The 21,745-nt window shown below is 40.9% G+C and overlaps 1 protein-coding gene and 1 long non-coding RNA gene across 13 annotated transcripts in view; one reads left to right on the forward strand and one right to left on the reverse strand.

Moving 5' to 3' along the window:
- Positions 1-21,745, forward strand: part of Brip1os (BRCA1 interacting protein C-terminal helicase 1, opposite strand) — a 103,084-nt gene that overhangs the window by 29,692 nt on the left and 51,647 nt on the right. The gene's annotated exons all lie outside the window — the stretch shown is intronic.
- Ints2 (integrator complex subunit 2) overlaps positions 1-21,745 on the reverse strand; it is a 46,929-nt gene that overhangs the window by 20,371 nt on the left and 4,813 nt on the right. For all 12 annotated transcript variants that reach the window (XR_879737.3, XM_006534180.3, XM_030246300.1 and 9 more), the window contains 12 exons: positions 21,207-21,309; positions 19,917-20,030; positions 18,171-18,301; positions 17,759-17,932; positions 13,352-13,578; positions 11,862-11,987; positions 7,414-7,485; positions 7,208-7,322; positions 5,488-5,556; positions 3,621-3,755; positions 2,032-2,208; positions 914-1,022 (listed from right to left, as the gene is read on the reverse strand). Coding sequence is in view for 11 of the 12 variants with exons in the window: in XM_006534180.3 (XP_006534243.1) it covers positions 914-1,022; positions 2,032-2,208; positions 3,621-3,755; positions 5,488-5,556; positions 7,208-7,322; positions 7,414-7,485; positions 11,862-11,987; positions 13,352-13,578; positions 17,759-17,932; positions 18,171-18,301; positions 19,917-20,030; positions 21,207-21,309 (1,552 nt within the window). In the remaining variant the exon portion in view is untranslated. The remainder of the gene's footprint in view (positions 1-913; positions 1,023-2,031; positions 2,209-3,620; positions 3,756-5,487; positions 5,557-7,207; positions 7,323-7,413; positions 7,486-11,861; positions 11,988-13,351; positions 13,579-17,758; positions 17,933-18,170; positions 18,302-19,916; positions 20,031-21,206; positions 21,310-21,745) is intronic.

The raw sequence follows: 21,745 nt of genomic DNA on the forward strand, positions 1-21,745 counted from the left end.
GAGGTGATTGAGAGCATTAGCACCCACATCAGTGACTCACAACTGCTTGCACTCTTTTTTTTTTTTTTTTAAGATTTATTTATAATTATACATAAGTATGCTGTAGCTGACTTCAGATGCACCAGAAGAGGGCGTCAGATCTCACTGTGGGTGGTTGTGAGCCACCATGTGGTTGCTGGGATTTGAACTCAGGACCTTTGGAAGAGCAGTCAGTGCTCTTACCTGCTGAGCCATCTCGCCAGCCCCCTGCTTGCACTCTTAATTCCAGAAGATCAGTGGGCACCGTACCTGTGGTGTACTTACATACACAGGCACTCACACACACAAATAATTTTCAAGTCGCTTCCTGACCTTATTCACTTCAGTTACCGCATCACTTCTCTTTCCCTTGGCAACTCCCCAAAGCAGTCTCTTCTCATGGTCTATAGCACTGGGTCCTCCAGCTCCCTTCTGAATTCATTACATTTGGTCTTCATCCTACCATTCTACAGCAAACTAACCTCCACATGCTATGTGCAGCCCTTGGGTGAACACTAGTCCTCATTTTACTTCCTCATTCAGGTTCATCCAACAGAGCTCAGACAGCAGACCTCACTAAGTCCTCTTTGAAATCTCCTTTGGTATCTACAACCCCTATCTCCTTGATATCCTCTATACTCCATTGCTGAGAACCTATCTAATGTCCAAACTAATTTATGCCATTGTCCAAACCCTCTAAGTTAGCCTTCCTCTCTCTCAAATTTGATTCACTAAAGTAAACACCAAAGACTACCTCAGTCCCATGATATGATACAAATCATCTGAAGGCCCTAGCATCTCACTGCTGCCTATTCACTGGACTTCCATGGATGGGCTCTGACCCACTCACTATCAGGAAGTTACTACTGGAGAGGCTCGGCCCCGTGCCGCTTACCTAGCGTCTTTGTGTTCGCCAGGAGAGCTTCCTCGTAAGACAGGATATAGTAGAGCACCAGAAGCTGCGCTGTGATACTGAAGCGCTGGGTAAGGCGGACGCTGTCTCCCTGAGGTGATACAAAAACGGTGAAAACACTGAACAGCAAGCGCATAAGAGAGATCATCCAGTGCTGCTGCATCAGCCCAGCTAGACCGAGAGCAGGACTGCTGGGTTCACTGCAGTCTGAGACAACTTCAAGCTTCACTGAACCTTGAAGGGCATGCATGACAGGCAAAAGGAAACATCCTCTCCTCAATTTCAGATGAGGGGAAATGTCACAAGACTTCAGCTTCTACTTCTCAGTAGTACTCCCACCAGGCTGCTTCTGAAAGACTTTCAGGAATCAAAGTTCTATCTGAAATTACTATGAAGAAAACAATTCACAAAAAAAATCCTGTACATTAAACTGTGTCTGTGAAAACTGCTATTTTTCCCTAACAAAATGAGGAAAAAAATTTTTATCAAACTTTCCATAATTGAATCCAGGTGTATTCTCAATTTCCAGGAAACTAAAGAGCACCCACCACGTTGGACAGGTTGAAATATCCCACAGGCCTTTAGCAAATACCTATCTTCAAGGCACCCATTAAACTTTAACAGGAGGCTTCAAAACAACTCCTTGTGCTGCGCACGGTGGGGCAAGCCTGTTAGTCCAGTATTCAGGAAGCTGACTCAGCAAAATGATGAGTTTGCGACTACCCAGGCTACAAAGTGAGACACTGTCTCAAAACTATATATTTAAGATATATATTTACAGATATATATAGATACATATAATTTAATCATTTTAAATTATATATATATTTAAATTTTACACACACATATATATATATACATATATATATATATAAAATCTTCAAAAAGTGCTGTTTGTCAAATTACTTGGAACTAATATTATTATATAATTTTTATTAGTAAGCTAATAAAATTTAATCTCATTTATGTGTGCATATGTGCAAGTGTGCATAGCACATATGAATCTTATTTGGAAATCAGAATTACCTATAAGACTTCTAAGGAATAAAGACGGACTGAGGCCGAGCTGTGACAGGTGAAAGGACTATTGTTTTATTTACCCCGATGACCTCCTGGAAAAGGTTCAGGATCTCCTGCTCAGTGACCGGCTGGTTCGTGGCTTCAGGGTTAGACTTAGACGCAGGAGTGAGTATGGAGTTTATGTACACATCAATCAGAGGAAGGAGCTGAGGGTGGAGTGGAGTGGAAGTTTCACATAGCTGTCTGTAAATCCAGTCCTACAAGAAAAAAATTGAGGCGATTGGAAAAAAAAAAGATCAACACCGTAGAACACATATAGCTTTGCCATGTTCCTCAGATCAATGTACTACTGACCAGTAGTTTGGGGAGCTAAAATATACTACACCTCTTTTCCTAATCAGTCTATCATTTAACCAAAAACACTGTCTCCTGAAAGATACGCCTAAGACGGTGAGCAGCCTGGCTCTGGGTTTACTGTGTTTCTGAACCTTCCCTACTGTCTCTATCTAAAGCTCTCTGTGTGTCATGGAAGACTTCCCAGCAGAGGGATATTTCTCCAGAGACTAGAAAAGAACTAATATGGGATACCACTTACCTAGTGGTGAGGAGACATGCAAAACTTCAAGGTGTGTATCTGGACTCTTAATCCATAACTGTCTTACTCAATAAAAGCACAAAAAGAAGCAAAAGATGCAACGTAGCTAAAAATTAATATCACTAAATCGCCAAAAGCGTCAAAAGGGCACCTAACAAGATATGTCACATATAAACTGCTCATTGCTCTTTTTAAGTAAAAAAGGCTTTTATAACAGGTTCAAAAAACATTTACTTACCTTCTGTATTTCAGATTTCTCATTAAGAGACCTTTTAACCCTTTGATATAACCAAATATTAAAAAACTGAAAACATAAGTTAGGCACTGGCTATGCTGGTGACAAATTTGCAAACAGCAACAGTAAAATTTAGAGAATGGGCCAGCCATATTAGTGCGCACCTATTACCCTTAGCACTTAGGATGGGAAAAGCAGAAGATCAAGAATTCACTGTGAGCCTCAGCTACAACTCAAGTTCAAGACCAGCTTGCATTTGTTTGATACATTTTGTATCAAACAAAAAATGTAAAAGCATGCTATTATATGGAATATAATATTATACATTTTGTAAAAAAGTTATAATACTGCTTTAAAAATTTGAAGTTGGGTGGAACCCCTGGATCCTCTGGAAGAGCAGCCAGTGCTCTTAACCACTGAGCCACCTCTCCAGCCCTGAACCTCAAGTTCAGTTCTTAGAAATAATAAACTATATAAATAACTAGTAACTAGCTACTTATAGTAGTAACTTATTACCTAGTAAGTTAGCTTACAACATTACAAGTTATAAAATTGTTTTAAAAAATTGAAGTTGGGTTTTGTTTTTTTTAACATTCATTGTTGTTTTGCCTGAATGTATGTCTGTGTGAGGGTGTCAGATCTGGGAGTTACACACAGTTGTGAGCTGCCATGTGGGTGCTGGCATATATATACATATATATGTATATATATATATATATATATATATATATATATATATATATGCACACACAAACCACAGGAAAGAACTATAGTAAACAAACTAAGAACTAGTGGGAGAGACCTGAGTTACAGCTTAAAATCTAAATATGAAGTCATACTTTTATTGACACTTTGTGCTTGGTAAACGATCGACTCCTGAGAAGTTGGTAAATACAATGAATGGGCAAAAACCCAGTAATGTTGGCACTCAAGTTGCTGGTGACAGGAACTCGAACTGCATGGGCTGTGACAACCTGAAATAGAACAACAGCATTAAAACACATAACAAATGCAAAATTAGCTTGAAAAAAGATATAGACTACCAAATAGACCATCAACACTTAAATGCAGTCCACGAGGATGAACAATGAGAATCAGCTGGTACAAGTTTTAATTGTTCTGTTTTGTTTTAAGACAAGGTCTCATGTGGATCAGGCTGGCCCTATACTGCTAAGGCTGACCCTGAACTCCTACTCCTCCTGTCTCTTTGTCCGGAGTGTTAGAGTTGCAGACTTGTACCTGAAAGCTTTTATGATATCTACGTGATAAGTAAATTAGATATGGTAGCACTCATCTGTTGTCTCAGCTACAAGAAAGGATGAATGAGATTCTTAACTCTTGAACAGCTAAGGCTAGGAGTAGAACTCAGGGTTAAGATGCTTGTGCAGATCCCTGAGTTCAATCCCCAGTACAGTTAAAAAAGAAAAAAAGAAAAAGAAACAAAAAAAAGGAGTATATACCTAGGAATTGGTAAAGATCTCTAATTTTCTGTTTATTTTTACACATACACACATAAAGGGTGTAACTCAGTGGGACAGCAGTAGTGTAGCATACAAAGGCCTATTGTTCAGTTTCTACCATGACCACCAAAAAAACTACAATAAAAATAAATAAGTAAACAAACACACATGAGAAGTGCTAACAAATATAAAATGTATTATTTGTGCTAATTGGGTCTAGATAAGTCTTGTCTACATTTCGAATCTATTTTTACATGTATAAAATAAAAGATTACATTCTTACTTGTCCTGAAGGGTGGCTGTGGATGCTAATTTTTTTCCTACTAGTTATATGAGCTGGGCCAGCACTCAAGATGCTGAGACAGGACTGCAGAAAGTTCAGAGAATTTACAGGTTTACTAGATATTAAGTTCCAGTCCAGCCAGAGACCTTGTCTCAGAAGGAAATATTTATATTTGAATTGGCAAATGAATTTGAGAATTTTTACTTTTAGGATAACTTTGCTAAAAAGAAAACTATTTGATTTTGTTTGGGGCTGAATCTGTGGTAGCACAGTGACTGTCTCCAGTCGGAGTGGGTTGCAGCAGCAGTCCGGCCACTTGTGAGGCCCTCAGAGGACCAGACCCACCAGATGACATACAGCACAGGGCCCAGCTTTGGTGCTTCCTCCTGAAAATGGCGGCCTACGGGTTTTGTGGGAAAGCCCTCATACTATATTAAACCTCAGGTTCCTCATTTGTTTAAAAAAAAAAAAGACAGACAGACAGACAGACAAAAAGAAAGGAAGGAAGGAAGGAAGGAAGGAAGGAAGGAAGGAAGGAAGGAAGGAAGGAAGGAAGGAAGAAAAAGAAAAAAAGAAAAATATTCTTGGATTTACTCAGAGACAAGGGTACTGAAGCCAAGTAAGTGTGAACAAAAGAGTAAGGAACCAGAGGCTAGTCTGTACTGTAACTGCAAATACTTTACAACCCAAAGAGCTACCCAGGGCTCTGTTTTCTCAAGAGCAATTCAAATCATTAACCCACAGAGTACATTACCAATATCTACAGCCACACTCTTACGGACCCACTCAAAGTTTTCAAGAATCTATCAACTCAAAACGTACTGTTTTGTAATGAGGTAGATGAATTATTCACAGATAGTTTAAAGATGAAATAAATTACCACTACAAATTGAAAGTGATAAAAAAAGACTTACTTTATTCTTCTAAGTAGTTTAGTGAGGAGCTAAGGACAGAAGGAAGTACCTGCTCTGTAAAGATCTCCTGTGTGAAGATGGTCTTCATCCTGCTTAAGGAGCTTGGCTTAATCACAATCTAAAACAGTTAAGAGAATTTCGGTAGCATGTAAAACCGTATGAAGTATGTTTATTCTCATGAATTTATTACCCAAAATGGTATGATGTACAATATTAATGTTGGAAACTTAAATTTCCTCTCATAAGTGACCTCTCAAGCCTGACATTAAGACACTGAAGTAGAACCAACATAAAGCATACTTAGTAAAAGCAGTGCACACATGCGCACTTGGGAGGCTGAGGCTGGTGGGTCACTAGAACCCAGGAGATCAGGAGCAACCTGGGCAATATAATGAAACCTCTTATCAAAAAAAATACTTTAAAATTACTTAATAAATTGTACTAACTATTGGCGTCTTAAGTTAGTGAGTAGAAAAGGTTTATCCAATAAATGGAGACCAAAAAAAAAAAAAAAAATAGCTCACACACACATTTTACACACATGACTCTACACAGACAACTGTACTTCAAATGGACCAACTTAAAGTCGGTGCAGACCTGAAGTACATACAGTGCAAGGGTGCTTGGCTAGCACAAGTGAAGCCCGATGTTGTACTTTAGTACTGAGAAAAAAAGATTTCAATGCAAAGCATAAAGCCACAAATGAGCCAGAATAAAGTCTGGAAAGCTGAGTGTGATGACTCACATCTACAGCCCAGCAGTCCTGTGAAAAGGCAGGGGAATCACATAAAAGTGTGAGCCACTCCAGGCTACAAAACAAAACCTCCTCTAAAAGAAACAAAACAAAAACAAACAAACAAAAGAACGGAATAACTAGTTTTACTAATAATCAGTAAAATATAAAAAAGAGGGACCATTCTTCGCCAAATTTGCAGGCCAGGCACGGTGGTATGCGCCTTTAATCCCAGCTCTCAGGAAGCAGAGGCAGAGGCTGACAGATCTCTATGGTTACCTTGTCTCGATAAATAAGTATATAAATAAGTTAAAAACCAAAAGTTATAAAGAATGGAGTTGTCAAGGCATGGTAAGACTTTATGAAACCAAGGGCTCTGATGCATTAATGTGAACAGTGAAACTGGAAACATCTCTATAAAAAATACTATGATAGAACTCATAAACACTTGGCAAATTCTCACTTATTAAGTAACTTTGGCCACAGTTTTATCTTAAATAAACTAAGTGTTTGAGGATAGAGCTGTGTGACTATCTGTGTTTACATTTATATAAGTATTCATCTAAGGTTTAGAATAAATTAGAAAATCTACACAGGAGATTTAAAAAACAAAAAACAAAAAACCATTGAGGCCAGCATAGATTTCAGGCCAGCCTGTCTCAAACAGCAACAACTAAAGAGAAGCCTGGAGAAACGGCATCCTTGTCAGGTTACCCAGACTCTGGCAGCTGGGTCTCCCACTCCCTCTTCTGGCTTCTGTGGGCAGCTACACACATGTACACATGCCCACACAGACACCCATACATACACAAAATTTGAATAAATGCAATTCCTATTTTTCTAGGAATTCCTGTGTAAAATTTCAAACTAGCAAACAACTAAAACTACTTAAATGAACACAATGTATTTATTTTATACTATAACATTATAGATATACTAGCTTTATGTATATATGTATATATAGTTATATTATAGTTATATACTATAACTAGCATAGACACAGTTTCTTTCAGAAAAAAAGATAATTAACAATTACCTTCATCCCCAAAGTGGAGCAGACTAAGTCAATGATAGCACTAAGCTGGTTGCTATGGAAATACATGGCCACCAATAGCAACATCTCCCCAAAAGAAGCAGAGACACCTGATGTACTGTTAAAACAGAAGAAAAGCTATGAGTTCCAAGGAGGAATAAGTAAGAAAAGCTTTCTCAACTGAGAGGAACAATGGCTGCTTGCCCTACCTCTCAAAGTACGCCTCTTCCTTGATCATCCAGCTGAGCCACAGCACCATCAGCTGCTCCTGCTCCGGCGTGCTGCAGAGACACCATGGCACCACGTCACCAGAGCGTGGCGACAACACGCTGAAAGACACTTTTCCTCATTCTTTTTTTTTTTTTTTTTAAGATCTATTTATTGTTATTTGTAAGTACACTGTAGCTGTCTTCAGACACACCAGAAGAGGGCATCAGATCTCATTACCGATGGTTGTGAGCCACCATGTGGTTGCTGGGATTTGAACTCAGGCCCTTCGGAAGGGCAGTCGGTGCTCTTACCAGCTGAGCCATCTCACTAGCACCCAGCTTTTCCTCATTCTTAAAGACTTATTTATTCTTATTTGGTATGTACAAGAATATTGCCTGTTTGTACCATGTGCATGCCTGCTGCCCTCAGATCCCCTGGAACTAGTGTTTCGGATGCTTCTGAGCCACTGTGTTGGTGCTGGGAACTGAACCCAGGGCCTCTGCAAGAGCATGAACTGTTATTACCCCTGAGCCATCTCTCCAGCCCTGAAATTATTTTTCCTAGGAGGTTTTTTTCTTCTCTACTTTGAAATACCAACTCAAATTAATGGTTTGCTGAATTTGACTACTAACTACAAACAAGATGAGAACTCAAAGATGGAGACTTTGCCTTCATCAACCTGAACTGTCAAAACCTCCTCAATTCTATATATTTGTAAATTGAAGAGAGTGGCATTCCCTCTTATTCCTTGGAAAAACAAAGGAAGGTCTCTGGGATTAAAATGTTAAAAGAACTATATTAAGAACGCTAACCAGTTACTTCCTATAGGAAAGATTTTAAAGATCTAAAGTTAAAGCATAAGCATCACGTTTGGTGAGAGACAGAGGAAAGCAGGTCTCTATGACTTCAAAACTAGCCTGGTCTACATGGTAAGACCCTGTTTCAAAAGAACAAAAACGAGTAAAAAAAAAAAAAAACAAAAACAAAACAAAACAAAAAAAAAACTCCTTAAGCACTAAAAATTCAGAAACCAAGTTCTAAAATCTAACAAATTAATGCATCTTTTAATTCAAATTTAATTTATGGAAATATCTTGGGTAGAATTTTAAGAATTTTAAATTTTAGTCAGAAATTATTACTAATCATAAAAACTAAGAATATGAGCTCACCATATTTTAAATGGTTATAAAAATGTAACAGTAATAACAGTTTCTAAGTTTTTCTTTTTCCTTCATTTACTTATTTATTTTGTGAGAGTGTATATAGCATGACATGTGTGTAGAGGTCAGAGGTCAACTGGCAGGAATCAGTTCTCCCCTTCACCATGTAAGTCCAGGGGATCCAACTCAGTTATCAGGCTTGCTAAAGGCCAGAGTGAGTGCCTTTACCCACTAAGTCACCTCACTGACCCGACAGCAGTACTGACTTCTTGAGAACAATCATTGTATCTAAAACTCAAAAGGCACTCTGACTTTAACTTGTGTAAAAATGTCACGGCTCTCTTCCACCTCACCGCAGGGAAAACAGAAAACAACTGAACAGTGTGCTTTTCTCACTAAGCTGAGAAAATCTAAAAGGCCATTTATTCCTATACCTAATATAATATTGTGCTCAATTATTTTTCAGTCATTCCACTAAGGCAAGACAGCACTATAATGGAGGGTGCCTAGAGGCCTGCCAGACCCAGTGAGAATCCCATCTCTGCAGTTCTGAGGGTGTGATCTGAAACCTAAGTTTATCCTTCTGACCTGTAGTCCTCCTACCAAACACACATGGCACCTCAAGAAAACGAGGACTAGAGGTAATGGTTACAAAAGCCTGGCGGAAAACCCTGACGCATACAGTTATCACATAATACTTATATTTAATTTTACTAACATTATACTTTCCTGAACAGCACTATAATTTCATTAAAAGAAATTTCTAGGTTGGTGAAAAGGCTCAGAAGGTTAAAACAAAAAAACAAAACAAAAAAAAACCCCGAGTTTGATACCTGGGACCCGTGTGAGGGAAGAACTGACTCCCACAAGTCATTGGCAGAACTCTACACACGTGCAGGGCACATGCATGGCCACATACATACACATGTACACACAAAATAAATGCAATAAAAACTCCTTAACAAAAGGCCTTAGGGAAAATGAGTAGCCTTCAATGAAGCAAGGGCTACTGTAACAAAGCAAGTTCAGTACCAGAACTAAGTCAACAAACGAGCTACCTTAAAACATGGGAGATGGAAGCTGCAAAACTAGGAGTTGAAGGACAATCTTAACAATACAGTAAGTTCCAGACAAGATCATCTACAAAAATTGAATAACAACAACAAAAAAATTAAGTAAAGGAAGGAATAAAAGGACAAAAAAGAGAGCTCTTGGGAATTAAGCTGCAGTACAGACAGCCCGAGAGGCACAGCGTCTGTCTGCAGAGGTGAAAACACATGGAACGGGCTGCGGCCATAGCGGGATAACGGCTAACACGCAAGGAACCCTGAGCTACATCGAGTGGACAGTGCATTTGTTGTTATGGTTTATGGTGGTTTTCAAAAAGAAGGAGCAAAGCACTGAGATAAGAAAATCCAGTGGTTGGTTGCTCTGAAAGATTCACAAAAGGACTGAGACAAGGAGACCCCAGGGGAAGACACTAGCAGCACGGCAGTGTGGGAACATCTCCTACAACTGAAGCATTGGTTTCCAGCTGGAAAGGACCCACTGGACACCTCCAGTGATAGATCAATATGAACTGGGGCAGGGTATGACAAGGCTGTGTAATGCAATGTAATCCCAGCATTGGAGGGCTGCGGCAAGGGTACTACAGTCAATTCCAGGCCAGCCAGAAAGATTGTCTCAAATAAACAAACAAAACAACAAAAAGAAGCTGGGCAGTGGTTGCGCACGCCTTTAATCCCAGCATTTGGGAGGCAAAGGCAGGCATATTTCTGAGTTCGAGGCCAGCCTGGTCTACAAAGTGAGTTCCAGGACAGCCAGGGATATACATGGAAGCCCTGTCTCGAAGAAAAAAAAAAAGAGAGACCAAATATTATCTAAAACTTCTGAAACCATGTGAGAAAGAGCCAAGCCTACATGTCTGCACAGTGATAGAAGAGGCCACACAAAGGGACAAGGAACTGGAATGACTTTGGACAATGACAACAAAGCAAGAAGTTAGAAGACAAGGAAATGGACACACTTTCAAAATCCTCAAATTATTTCCCGCTTAGAATTCTACATGCCATCAAACCATTATCCAAATGTCAGAATGTTGGCATTTTCAGAAATGCACCCCTGCTCTGAAGAATTTACCTCCCACATGACTGCTTTCTAAAGATTCAAAATGAAAAACTAGTCTTGTATACAGCTGTAGAATACCAGGTACAGAGGGACCCAGCCAAGACTGGAGCAGACAACACTGCTCTGGGCAAGATTTCTGAAAAAGATTAAACCAATAAACTGTGTAATGAATCAGGGCAGATCCAGAGGAGATTTAGCTGCATCTTGTTTCTTTGTTGTTGTGTTTTGTGTGTCAGTGGTCTTCTTGGTATTTTGAGACAAGGTCTTACTTTGCAGCTTAGGCTAGACTCAAACACATGGCAGTCCTCTTGCCTTGGTCTCTTGTGGGTTGGGATTAGAGGCATGAAACACCACAACCAGCAAGATTTAGTTTTGCAGTTTGGAGTTGAATTATTGCTACACAGAACACCAAGAAAATTCAAAACAAAACTGCAGCCAAACCTGATAACCAGAGTTCAATCCTTGAAGCCCATATGGTAGAAGAAGTGAGTTCCGCAAGTTGTTCTTTGACTTCCACACATGCACCATAGCACATACGCGTGTACATACACACACACACACACACACACACACACACACACACACACACTCACACAATCAAATAATGTGCTAACTAAACAAATAATAAAAAATAAACAAGTAAGAAATAAATAAACAAGTAAAAAATTTTTAAGCTGGGGTGGTGGTGCACGCCTTTAATCCCAGCACTCGGGAGGCAGAGGCAGGAGGATTTCTGAGTTCAAGGCCAGCGTGGTCTACAAAGTGAGTTCCAGGACAGCCAGGACTATACAGAGAAATCCTGTCTCCAAAAAAAAAAAAGAAAAAGAAATTTAAAAAAAATTTTACAAGTACTAGTAAAACAACTCAAGAACTAAAAGAAGGAAAAAAGTAGAGAAAGAATTACTAGTCTTTAACAATGTTCAGAAGAAACATTGACAAAGACTAATAAAATGGCTCGCATTAGTAGATACTGATTCCCTTATATTGGCCAGTTTCTGTGGTAAACTTTTAATAATATGCTATTTATACACCCTTATTGGTAGTAACACTCCTTCTAGGCGAACATGCTACCTACACTACACGCTCGTCCGTACATGAACAATTAGATAAGTAGATAAGAGCCCATTTGGGAAGGCGGAGTGACTTGTAGAGCACGGTACCTGACGAGTGTGGAGAAGGCCAGCAGCATACAGAAGGAGAGGGAAACAAAGCGAACCCCGGCCGGCGTGGCAGGAGGTCGGCTGGTCATCAGCTGCAGCAACTGCTCAGCTTCTTCTTCAGTTGGTCTGAAAGGGTAAACACAATTTGTTTCTTTGCTTGTTTTTAGTTCAGTAAGAAAACAATCAAATGTTCCAACATTTTAACCCTTCACATGCAAACTTTTTAACCGCACTGTAACAAAACTACATCCAACTCCTTATACTTACTTTGTGTGTGTGTGTGTGTGTGCACGTGCATAGGCATGTGGTATGCTGGGTGCTGGGTGAGGGCTGCAGGTGAGTAGCACACACGAAGGCATGGGTGTTCATGTCTGGGTAAGCATGCAGGGGCAGAGCAAGGGGCTCTGTCTTACTGCCTCGGGCAGAAGCTAGCTGCCCCCACTAGGCCTGCTGACCACAAGCTCTATCTCTTGCTTCTCATGTACACATGGTGACTTATTCATTTATTTTATGTATGTGAGTACACTGTCGCTGTCTTCAGACACACCAGAATAGGGCATCGGATTTCATTAGAGATGGTGGTGAGCTACCAGGTGGTTGCTGGAAATTGAACTCAGGACCTCTGGAAGAATAGCCAGTGCTCTTAACCACTGAGTCATCTCTCCAGACCTAGAGTGAGCATTCTTACCCCTGAGTCATTACCCCATCCCCAACCCCTTCATCTTTATTGGTCAATTCTCCGTTTTCAGTTGTCTCCTTTTTACACGGCATATGATTTACCACAGAGAATGGGAAGTGGAATTACTTTGTTGTCTGTGCAAAAACCAAATCAATAATCAGGGTTCTGTGATCAACAAACTTCCAAGGAAGTAATAGCAATGGTCCTAGACGTGACGAGCACATATTACTTATGTGTAGCCATGTGTCCTAAAGAGTTCACAGCAATTTGCACTTTATACAATTATGGGGTTAATGGATTGTAAATGACTTAAATTTGAACCAAACTGATGGGCCAGCATTTGCTTACCTAAACTGTCAGACCTGAAAAGCACATGAGGGGAGATACACACAGGAATGCTCAGATACCAGCTGAGGTCATTATTCCAAAGGATTTGGTACAGTAACTTAGAAACCTTGTGTTCCTGTCAAGTCTAAAGGGTTTCCTTCAACTGGGGCTCAGGACAGGAGTGGATCGCTCACAGGTCACTCAGGGGTATCTTCTTAAGTGTGGTAAAATCACAGGACCTTTATACACTGGGATTAAAAACTTAGAAACTACTCTTGTCCCTCTGATATTTGCATAATTCTATTTGTAACCAGACCACATTAGATCAAAATATTCCTTAATGACAGCTGGCTTTAATACCTTCAATCTTGATATAAGCTAGTAAAATTAAGACCTGAACCCTCTTAATAAAGGCCTTTGGTTCACTTCTGTGAGATGAGAACCAAGAAGAAAAAGATAAAGAAGGAAATATCAGATTGAGTACTTGAGTCCAGCAATTCCCATCAAGGCACAGTACAGACGTAAGAGTGCACTGGCTTTCACGACGTGCTCTTCCTTCAGCCCCGAGTACACCGACACGGTAGGTTCCATCTCCACATCGGCTTCCTCCACAATACGGGTACTCCTCACTGTAGGAAGAATGCCCATCAACTCCAGAAGCAGCTGCCTTCTCATCTGCCAAAGCACGGAACCACTGGTCTCCCGTTTTCTCTGTAAGAAGCGTAATCGGCAAAGGAAGAGAGCATGGAGCGGTTACTGCATTAAAAGGAAGCTGAATGGATCTTGTCACATGAGCACTTACAGTTGACCCAACATGAGGAGCCTGTTCTAACTGCAGTTCTATTTTAACAAGTCAAGAAGACTCAAAATGTATTCCTCTACTCACCCCAGTTTGCACTGATTGCAGAGGTAAGGCTAACTTAGTACTAATTAGGTTGTGAAGAGCAATTAAAAGTGCTTGGGCTGAGTGTGGAAGTCCACTCTTGTAAATCTCATCACTCTGGAGACAGAGGCAGGGGAGCTGCTGAAGGCCAGGCAGTCTACATGGCAAGTTCCAATACTGCCGGGGTACAGAATAAAAACTTGTTTAAAAAATTCAAAGTAAGACTTCCAAGATGGCTCAGGGGTTAAGTAAGAGCAGTTGCTCTTGCAGAGGACTTGGGTTCGATTCCCAGCACCTACACTGTACTTCCAATGCCTAAGGCAGCCCAACAGCAAGCACGTGTTTGGAGAACCTGCAAACCTCCGTCCTAAGCTCTAGTTCTCCCACTAATTACGCGCTGCATGGTACATCAGGTAACCTCTCTGAACCCCAAGTTCCTTCTTGACAAGGAAATAAACAGTGGTATTACGTGCCTTTAGAGACACCATGACTGAGAGTCTGTACCTCAGAGGCAGCACCCCAGCCCAGCTCTCCAGGCAGGGATACTTTAGTCGTCACTCACTCTTCAAGTCTAATACTGTTCCTGACAAGTGGCAAGCACTCAATGCTTACTAAGAAGCCAATGAACAAAGAAAGATCATACACAAGAACGGAATGCTAAACTCCAGAGAGACATTTCCGTAGCCACGTATGGGGCAGATAACTGTAATCGGTGCTTAGTATTTTTAAGACTGCTGTTAAGGAAAGTATAATAAACATGCCTGAACAGCAATGTTAAATTCCAAGAAGAAACATGTGTGGTGCACAAAGGGCTAGGAGAACAGGAAGAGCATACTGACTGCTCAGCACACAGCCATATGCCCGTCACACGATACATGTGCGTTCCCTTTACTTTTAAAAAGCAAAGCAGTGGACTATAAAGAAAATAAGTCTGGAATGTAGAATGATGTGATACCTTGGCACAAAACTAGTTTCTAACCCATACACAGGCTGCCCTCTTTCAACCTGAACTGTTAAAAGTCACTCTACACTAGCAAATTCTACTCAGAAGCACTAAAAAGGTGTTCAAAGTGGTGGAGCTGGGGGATGGTGGCGCACACCTTTAATCCCAGCACTCAGGGGGTGGGGGGGGGGGCACAGGCAAGGTGATCTCTGTGATTTATAGGCCAACCTGGTCTACAGAGTGAGTTTCAGGACAGCCAGGACCAAAGAGAAAAACCCTGTCTCAAAAAACAAGCAAGCAAGCTTACAAACAAACAATAAATAAACATACAAACAAACAAATAAATAAATGGAAAAGTAAAGAAGAGAAAAAAAAAAAAGCCATGTTGAGTGGGGAAGACTGCTGGCAATGGAGGCCATGCCTGCAGTCAACGCACAGACTCAGACTGGGTCAGCCTGGGCTACCACACTCCAGAACAGCCAAGGCAACAAAGAAAGAGCCTATATCACACACACATGCACACGCACATGCGTACACACACACAAAACACACACACACAAAACAAACAAACCTACTGCAAGACACACCTGTAACCTCAACTGCTCAGGTTAGAGAAAGAAGCCAAGTTCAAGAACAATCTTGGCAACTTAGTGAGATTTAGCAGCTCAGTGTATGAGAGGCTCTGGATTCAATCCCAGGACCACAAAACATAATGCATCATATTGTTCACTAAATTATTATTATGTACAATAAAATATCTGATATATATCTAAAGGTAAATAGAAAAACAAAATGAATATATACACACAATGGAGTATTATTTAACCTTAAAAAGGAAGGAAATTCCTTTCGGGGCGGGGTGGGGGGGCTTCTATATGGTGGAGGAGGCCTCAGGATGTAGTCCAGCTGGCAGAGAATGTGATATGTATCTAGCCCATAACCCTGCCTCTAGCTACAGTTAGTATTAAAAGTATATGTAACAATGCCTGGCTAAGAAAATTCTGACACATGCTGCAAGAATGAACCTTGAAACCTTTATGTTACGGAAATAACATACAAGTATCCTGTAATGTGACTCATATGAGGTCCTTACAAAGGGACCCAGAATTCACACAGAACAACCTAAAGCCCTGATCACCAGTTTACAGGAAAAAGGATGAACAGGTAGTTGAGTGGGTTCAGAGTCTGCAGAGCACTGGGGCTAGAACTCAGAGAGAGTGCTTAACCAACCAGTATAAACTCTGACCACAAAAAAAGAAAACAAAATCCTAAAAATAGATAATGGCTATATATGCATAACACTGCCAAGGTTCCTTTTCTCTGTGTGTGTGTGTGTGTGTGTGTGTGTGTACATGCATACACACAAGCTATATGTACAACCCAGAAACAAATACTGGGTGTCTTCCAACTTCTCACTTTATATTTTTAAATATGTATTTATCTTTTATTTATTTGCCTGTGTGTACGTACATATGGACGTAGGAAAGGGAGGCTGCAGAGGGCACCAGATCCTCTGGAAGCAGAGTTACAGGCGGCTGTGAGCTGCCCACTACGGGTGCTAAGAACAGAACTTGTGTCCTCCAGAAAAGCAGGAAGTTCTCCTAACTGCTGGGCTACCCTTTCAGCTGCCCCACATTATGTCTTTAGACTGAACCTGAAACACGACATCCCAGCTACACCAGCTGACCAGGAAGCCTCCAGGCCATATACGTGTCAGCTCCCCCAACACAGGAAGTACAGACAACTGCTACCACACTCTGCTTTTACATGGTTACTATGGTTCTAAAGTCAAGTCCTTATGTTTATATAGCAAGCATTTTACCTACTGAGTCTCCAGCCCTATACTGTGAATATTCTGAACTGTATCTAAAAAATGAATAAATGCAAACTTTGATATGTATTTTACCACATACACACATATATTAAATTACAGATTATAGACCGGGCAGTGGTGGCACACACCTTTAATCCCAGCACTTGGGAGGCAGAGGCAGGTGGATTTCTGAGTTCGAGGCCAGCCTGGTCTACAGAGTGAGTTCCAGGACAGCCAGGGCTATACAGAGAAACCCTGTCTCGAAAAACCCAGATTATAACTTACTTTGATGATAAGAGTTCTCAAAACCCTAACATAGGAAACTAGAGCATCCCCAAATTCTTTCAGGGGCCCAGAAAGTCCAAATACCTAGTCACAATATTGAGACGGTGCCTTGTCCCTCCCATTCTCACTAGGGTACAGTACATTCTCCAAAGACTTCTGCTAAACTAGACTTTGAAGAGACTTAAAAACTGTAAAGCAGTACTACTATTTCAATAGTTTGGTTTTTTTAAACACTTGTATTTTTTAAAAATGTAATATTTACTAAGCATGGTGGGACATTCCTATGATCTTTGTAATCAGGAGGCTTGGGCTCAAGTCTAAGGAAGAATTGAGGGCCAGCCCTGACTAAATACCAAGACAGCTCAAAAGTAGACACACACACACACACACACACACACACACACACATGCACACATCTCTCTCTCTCTCTCTCTCTCTCTCTCTCTCTCTCTCTCTCTCCCTCCCTCCCTCCCTCCCTGTTTATATTTAATTGAGTTTTTTATTTTTAATAAACTGAGTATTTCTAAATTTTTAATTTCTAATTGGGAAATATCAAAAGACAAAAGCCATATAAACATATAGCTTTCAGGAGGTTCCTAAAACTAAGTCTGACAACCACTGGTCTAAAGATACCTTTTCTTTCTTTTGTTTCCTCCTTCCCACCATGGCTTTTGTTTGGTAATTTTAGACACAGTCTCTCTATGTAGCTTTGGCTGGCCTGGAAGTTGATATGTAGACCAGGCTGGCCTCAAATTCCTAGAGATCCACTTGTCTCCTACTGCAGGGTCCTGGGATGAAGGTGTGTGCCACCATGCCTGACTCCTATGGCTTTTAATCATAGTAATCCTTGCAATCATAGTAATCCTCCTGCTTCAGTCTTCCAAGAGCAGGAGCTCCTGTATGAGCCACCAGGCCTAGGTAACAAGCTCCTTCTAAGGAGTCGTCCCTACGATCATGTGACTCTCACCTGTTGTCCATTTCGAATGAAGGTTCCAAACCAAGTCCTGACTTTTGCATTTGTTCCAAGAAGCAAACCACTAACAAAGCAAACCAAGTCGCTCACTCCATCCTCACAAGCTTCGGTTTTAGTATGATCCAATGTCAAAGCTACTCCAAGGCCTGGCAAGTGACATTCTTCCACCTAACACAGAGAGAAAAATAAGTTAAACTCAATACAATAAGGAAAAGGTCTGGGACATTTTAAAATTTAATGCACCTCAAGTTCAGAGGAAAAGAGCTCACAAAACCTAAGACCCAAGAGGGAGGCAGCATACTCAGGATATGAATAAAGTTCCCCGTTTCTAAAGGATTCTCAAACAATCTTGAGAAAAATCCTACTATAAAAAGTGCTGTTACAAAGAGACAAGAGACTCACTCACCACCATGCCCCGGACCTTCAGGGCCTGAGAAGGATTCATTCTGCATAGGAAGCGTAGGGCGTCTGTCCTGCGCCTCCCTCCGAGACTTTCTTCATCCTGCCGTTCTCCGTTTTTGATCAGGCCCCTACAAACTATCATTTAAGAGCCCCTATTATTTTAAGTTTTGTTAAGCCTTTTTAAGTAAGGTGTTATAAACCACTTCTTCATTCTTGAAAATTAACCATTTATGCAACTTAAACAGTGTAGAAGGCAGACCCTGGGAACTTGATAGTATTGCAATAGAAACCAAGTCAACGGGATTCGCAAATAACAACCTGGAGGACAACACCTAGTCCCACCTGCTACTATAAACCCACAAGGACAAAGGTAGTGAACAACTAAGTAACTCAAGCTGGCCAAGATACACAGCTCCAGTCACAGCTCTAGGGAGCTGGAGGAGAATCTCCAATTGGAGGCCAGCCTGGACAACATAGCAGAATCCAGGCAAACTGGAGCTAAATAGGGATTCAGTGTCACAAGGAAAACAACAACAAACTAAGGCTGAGCTCAGCAGAAGAGCACCTGGCTAACACTGATGAGGCTCTGCAAACAATGCTGAGAAAACAAAACAGCGATTAGTGCAGCCTAGTAACAATGCTGAGGCTCACAAGTCTAAAGGTCACAAGTTCAAAGCCTGCTTGAGCAACAAAGTGAGTTCAAGTCTAGCCTGGACATCTTGTGAGTCCCTGTCTCAGAATGAAGACGTTAAAAGAGATATAGAGGAACAACAGTGGCAGAGGGCTTGCCAGACCAGTGCAAGGCTCTGTGCTCAATCCTCAGGACTGAAAAGAAAAGCTATTTTACTTTTAAAATAGATTTTATCAGAATAAACATTTTTTCCTGACAAAATCCTGGGGGAAATTGTTGCCAAGAATTCTACCCTTCAAAGTTCACTGGCAGAGCAAGTAGCTCTGGGTCCAATCCTAAACACACATAAATAAAAACAAAATAAAAATAAATGTAAATAAACTATACATTACAAGAAACAAAGGCAATTCAATGGAGAGCAGCAGAAATACTAAGTGTACAGCTAGAGCTTCTCCCCACATCTGAGAAAGGACTTAAAATCAGCTGGGCATGGCAGCCCACACAGTGATACTAACACAGAGAAGAGGGAGATAACTTAAAGTTCAAGGTTACCAGGCTACACAGTGAGACCCTGCTTAAAAAAAATGAGAAAAAGGTGCTGGTGACATAGCTCAGCAAGACAAGATGCTTAGCACCACATGCACACCCATATGCAAACACACACAAACTAAACAAGGAAATAAATCAAAGGAAAAAAGAATTAACTACTTAAAATAAAAGCAGTAAGAATGTCATCTGGACTTATAATACACATTACTCAAATATATGATAAAAAATGATACAAAGGAAAGAGACAAAAATAACATGGCATACCTAACCACCACAATAATTGTATTAAATGGCTAATATAGCGTGTCTACACACTTCAGTTAAACGACAGACTGGTCTGGGCTGTAGCTTAGGCACTGGGTCCTACCCTTGCCCAGAAGGAGGGAAAGCATAGCACTAAGCATGGTGCCATGCACCTCTTAACACCAGCCCCACTCAGAAGGCAGAGACAAAAGACTCCCAGGTTATCCCAAGGACAGCTGGGAGAACACAGCAAGACTGTCCAAAAAACAAAGGCCCAAGTATGCAAAATCCAAGCTTTCCAATAATTCATTCTTAAATTATATTTACCTTCGTTAAAACTATCAGGAACATTGGCTACCAGGAGACACAAGAACCAGGCTCCATTTCTAACACGCAGCAAGGCTTCCGCGACGTCCACTATAGGAAGCAGGGAAGGGAGCTCTGGAAGAGAAAAAGCCACTGCCACTATCTATTGAGACGTGACCCCTACAGGGTTCTCTTTTCCATAGCCAGACATTTCCAAGAGGTCACCAAAATGCAACTCACTTAAGTACTAGTTCCTCAGTCACATTAGCTACACTTCAGTTAACCCACAGGCCACGGGAGGCAGGAGGGGGGGCTGCCAACTGGACAGCACAACCCGGAATACAGCAGATGTTTCCCTGAGTAGTGCTGGTCTAAAAAGCTTTTTAATTAAAATCTTTACATTTCTATATTTTCTTGTTTTTATTTTACCATATATACCTATTAAAAAGAATCTGCAAAAGCAAAAAAGGTACATAAGAAAAATGTATGTTAGTTCTAATAATACATATATGTATTTAATATTGTTGTAATAGTAAGTATATTTAATATCTAGTTTAATCCCCTCATTAGTAGTTTTAATATTAACTAAAACGGAGTTTTTATTTTTCCCCTCTGCCCTTTGCTTTTTGATCTAACATATTATGAACATTTATGAGCTCATTAAAGTTATAAATCATTAAATTAAATGTACACTGCTAACATCTCTATAACAAGGCAAACTGTACAAAAAGTAGACGTCACTGCGTCTCTGATCTAACGCTAGTCATTCAGAATCTGAACTGTCTGAAAAGACGTGAGGCGCGTGGGGGGCGCGTGGGGGGGCGCGTGGGGGGCGCGTGGGGGGGCACGTGGGGGGCGCGTGGGGGGCACTGTGAGGCTGTGAGGCCCAAGCTTCCCATCCCTCCAGCCTTTAATTTAATATTTTAAGACATGTTTCTAGTAAATAACTTTTAGATTTTTAAGGGTTTTTTTGGGGTGAGAAGCACAGTTATTTAAGATATCATCTCGCTCTGTAGACCAAGATGGTCTGGATTTTGACGCAATACTCCTGTCTTAATGTCCCAAATTTGGGACCACAGCCCGTTTTGATAGTCTTTAAAATACCAAATTTGAGCTGGAGAGATAATACTGCTCTTGTTGAGCCCCAGCATCCCCATCAGGCAGCTTATAGCTGCCTGTACCTCCAGTCTCAGGACATCCAGTGCACACCCAGACACAGACAGCTCTGCAGGCTGAGGGGTCACACAGTGACCCTTCCCGAGACACTGTATCTGTACTGAGCTACATCTTGGCAGTCAGTCCGTAAAGTACCTGCTTGTAAGATACAAAGGACATCTGCAGCTTCCTCCAAGTACACTGCACTCTCAAAGAGCTCAGAAGACTTGAAAAAGAACTCTCCATTGCACTCTGACACCTTAGGGAGAAGAAGGAAACAAGGAAGAAAGAACAAGTTTAAGTAAACTGTAATTGTTTTCTTTTTGAGCTCAGAAATCATGGGTTTATGCTGCCATTGAGATGGGGGTCTCACTATGTAGCTATGGCTGGTCTGAACTCAGTACACAGACCAAGCTAGCCTTCAATCTATTGACCTACGATGGCATAAAACACACCATCTTGTCCTTGCTTCTCTCCTGCTGGGATGGAAGGTGTGCTGTCCCATACCAGCCTCAACTCACTACCTATAATATGGCTAACACACGGAGGCAAAGTCTGTGGGATCCTATCAGAATCTGAACAGGTTAACCATGATTATTATCCACACACAGTAGCAGTAGTCTCAGAACTCCATGCTGGCTACTGTATAATCTCAGCATTTGAGAGGCTGAGGTAGAAAAGTCTCAAGTTAAAAG

Source organism: Mus musculus, chromosome 11 (assembly GCF_000001635.26).
Source record: "Mus musculus strain C57BL/6J chromosome 11, GRCm38.p6 C57BL/6J".
NCBI classification, from domain to species: Eukaryota; Metazoa; Chordata; class Mammalia; order Rodentia; family Muridae; genus Mus; species Mus musculus.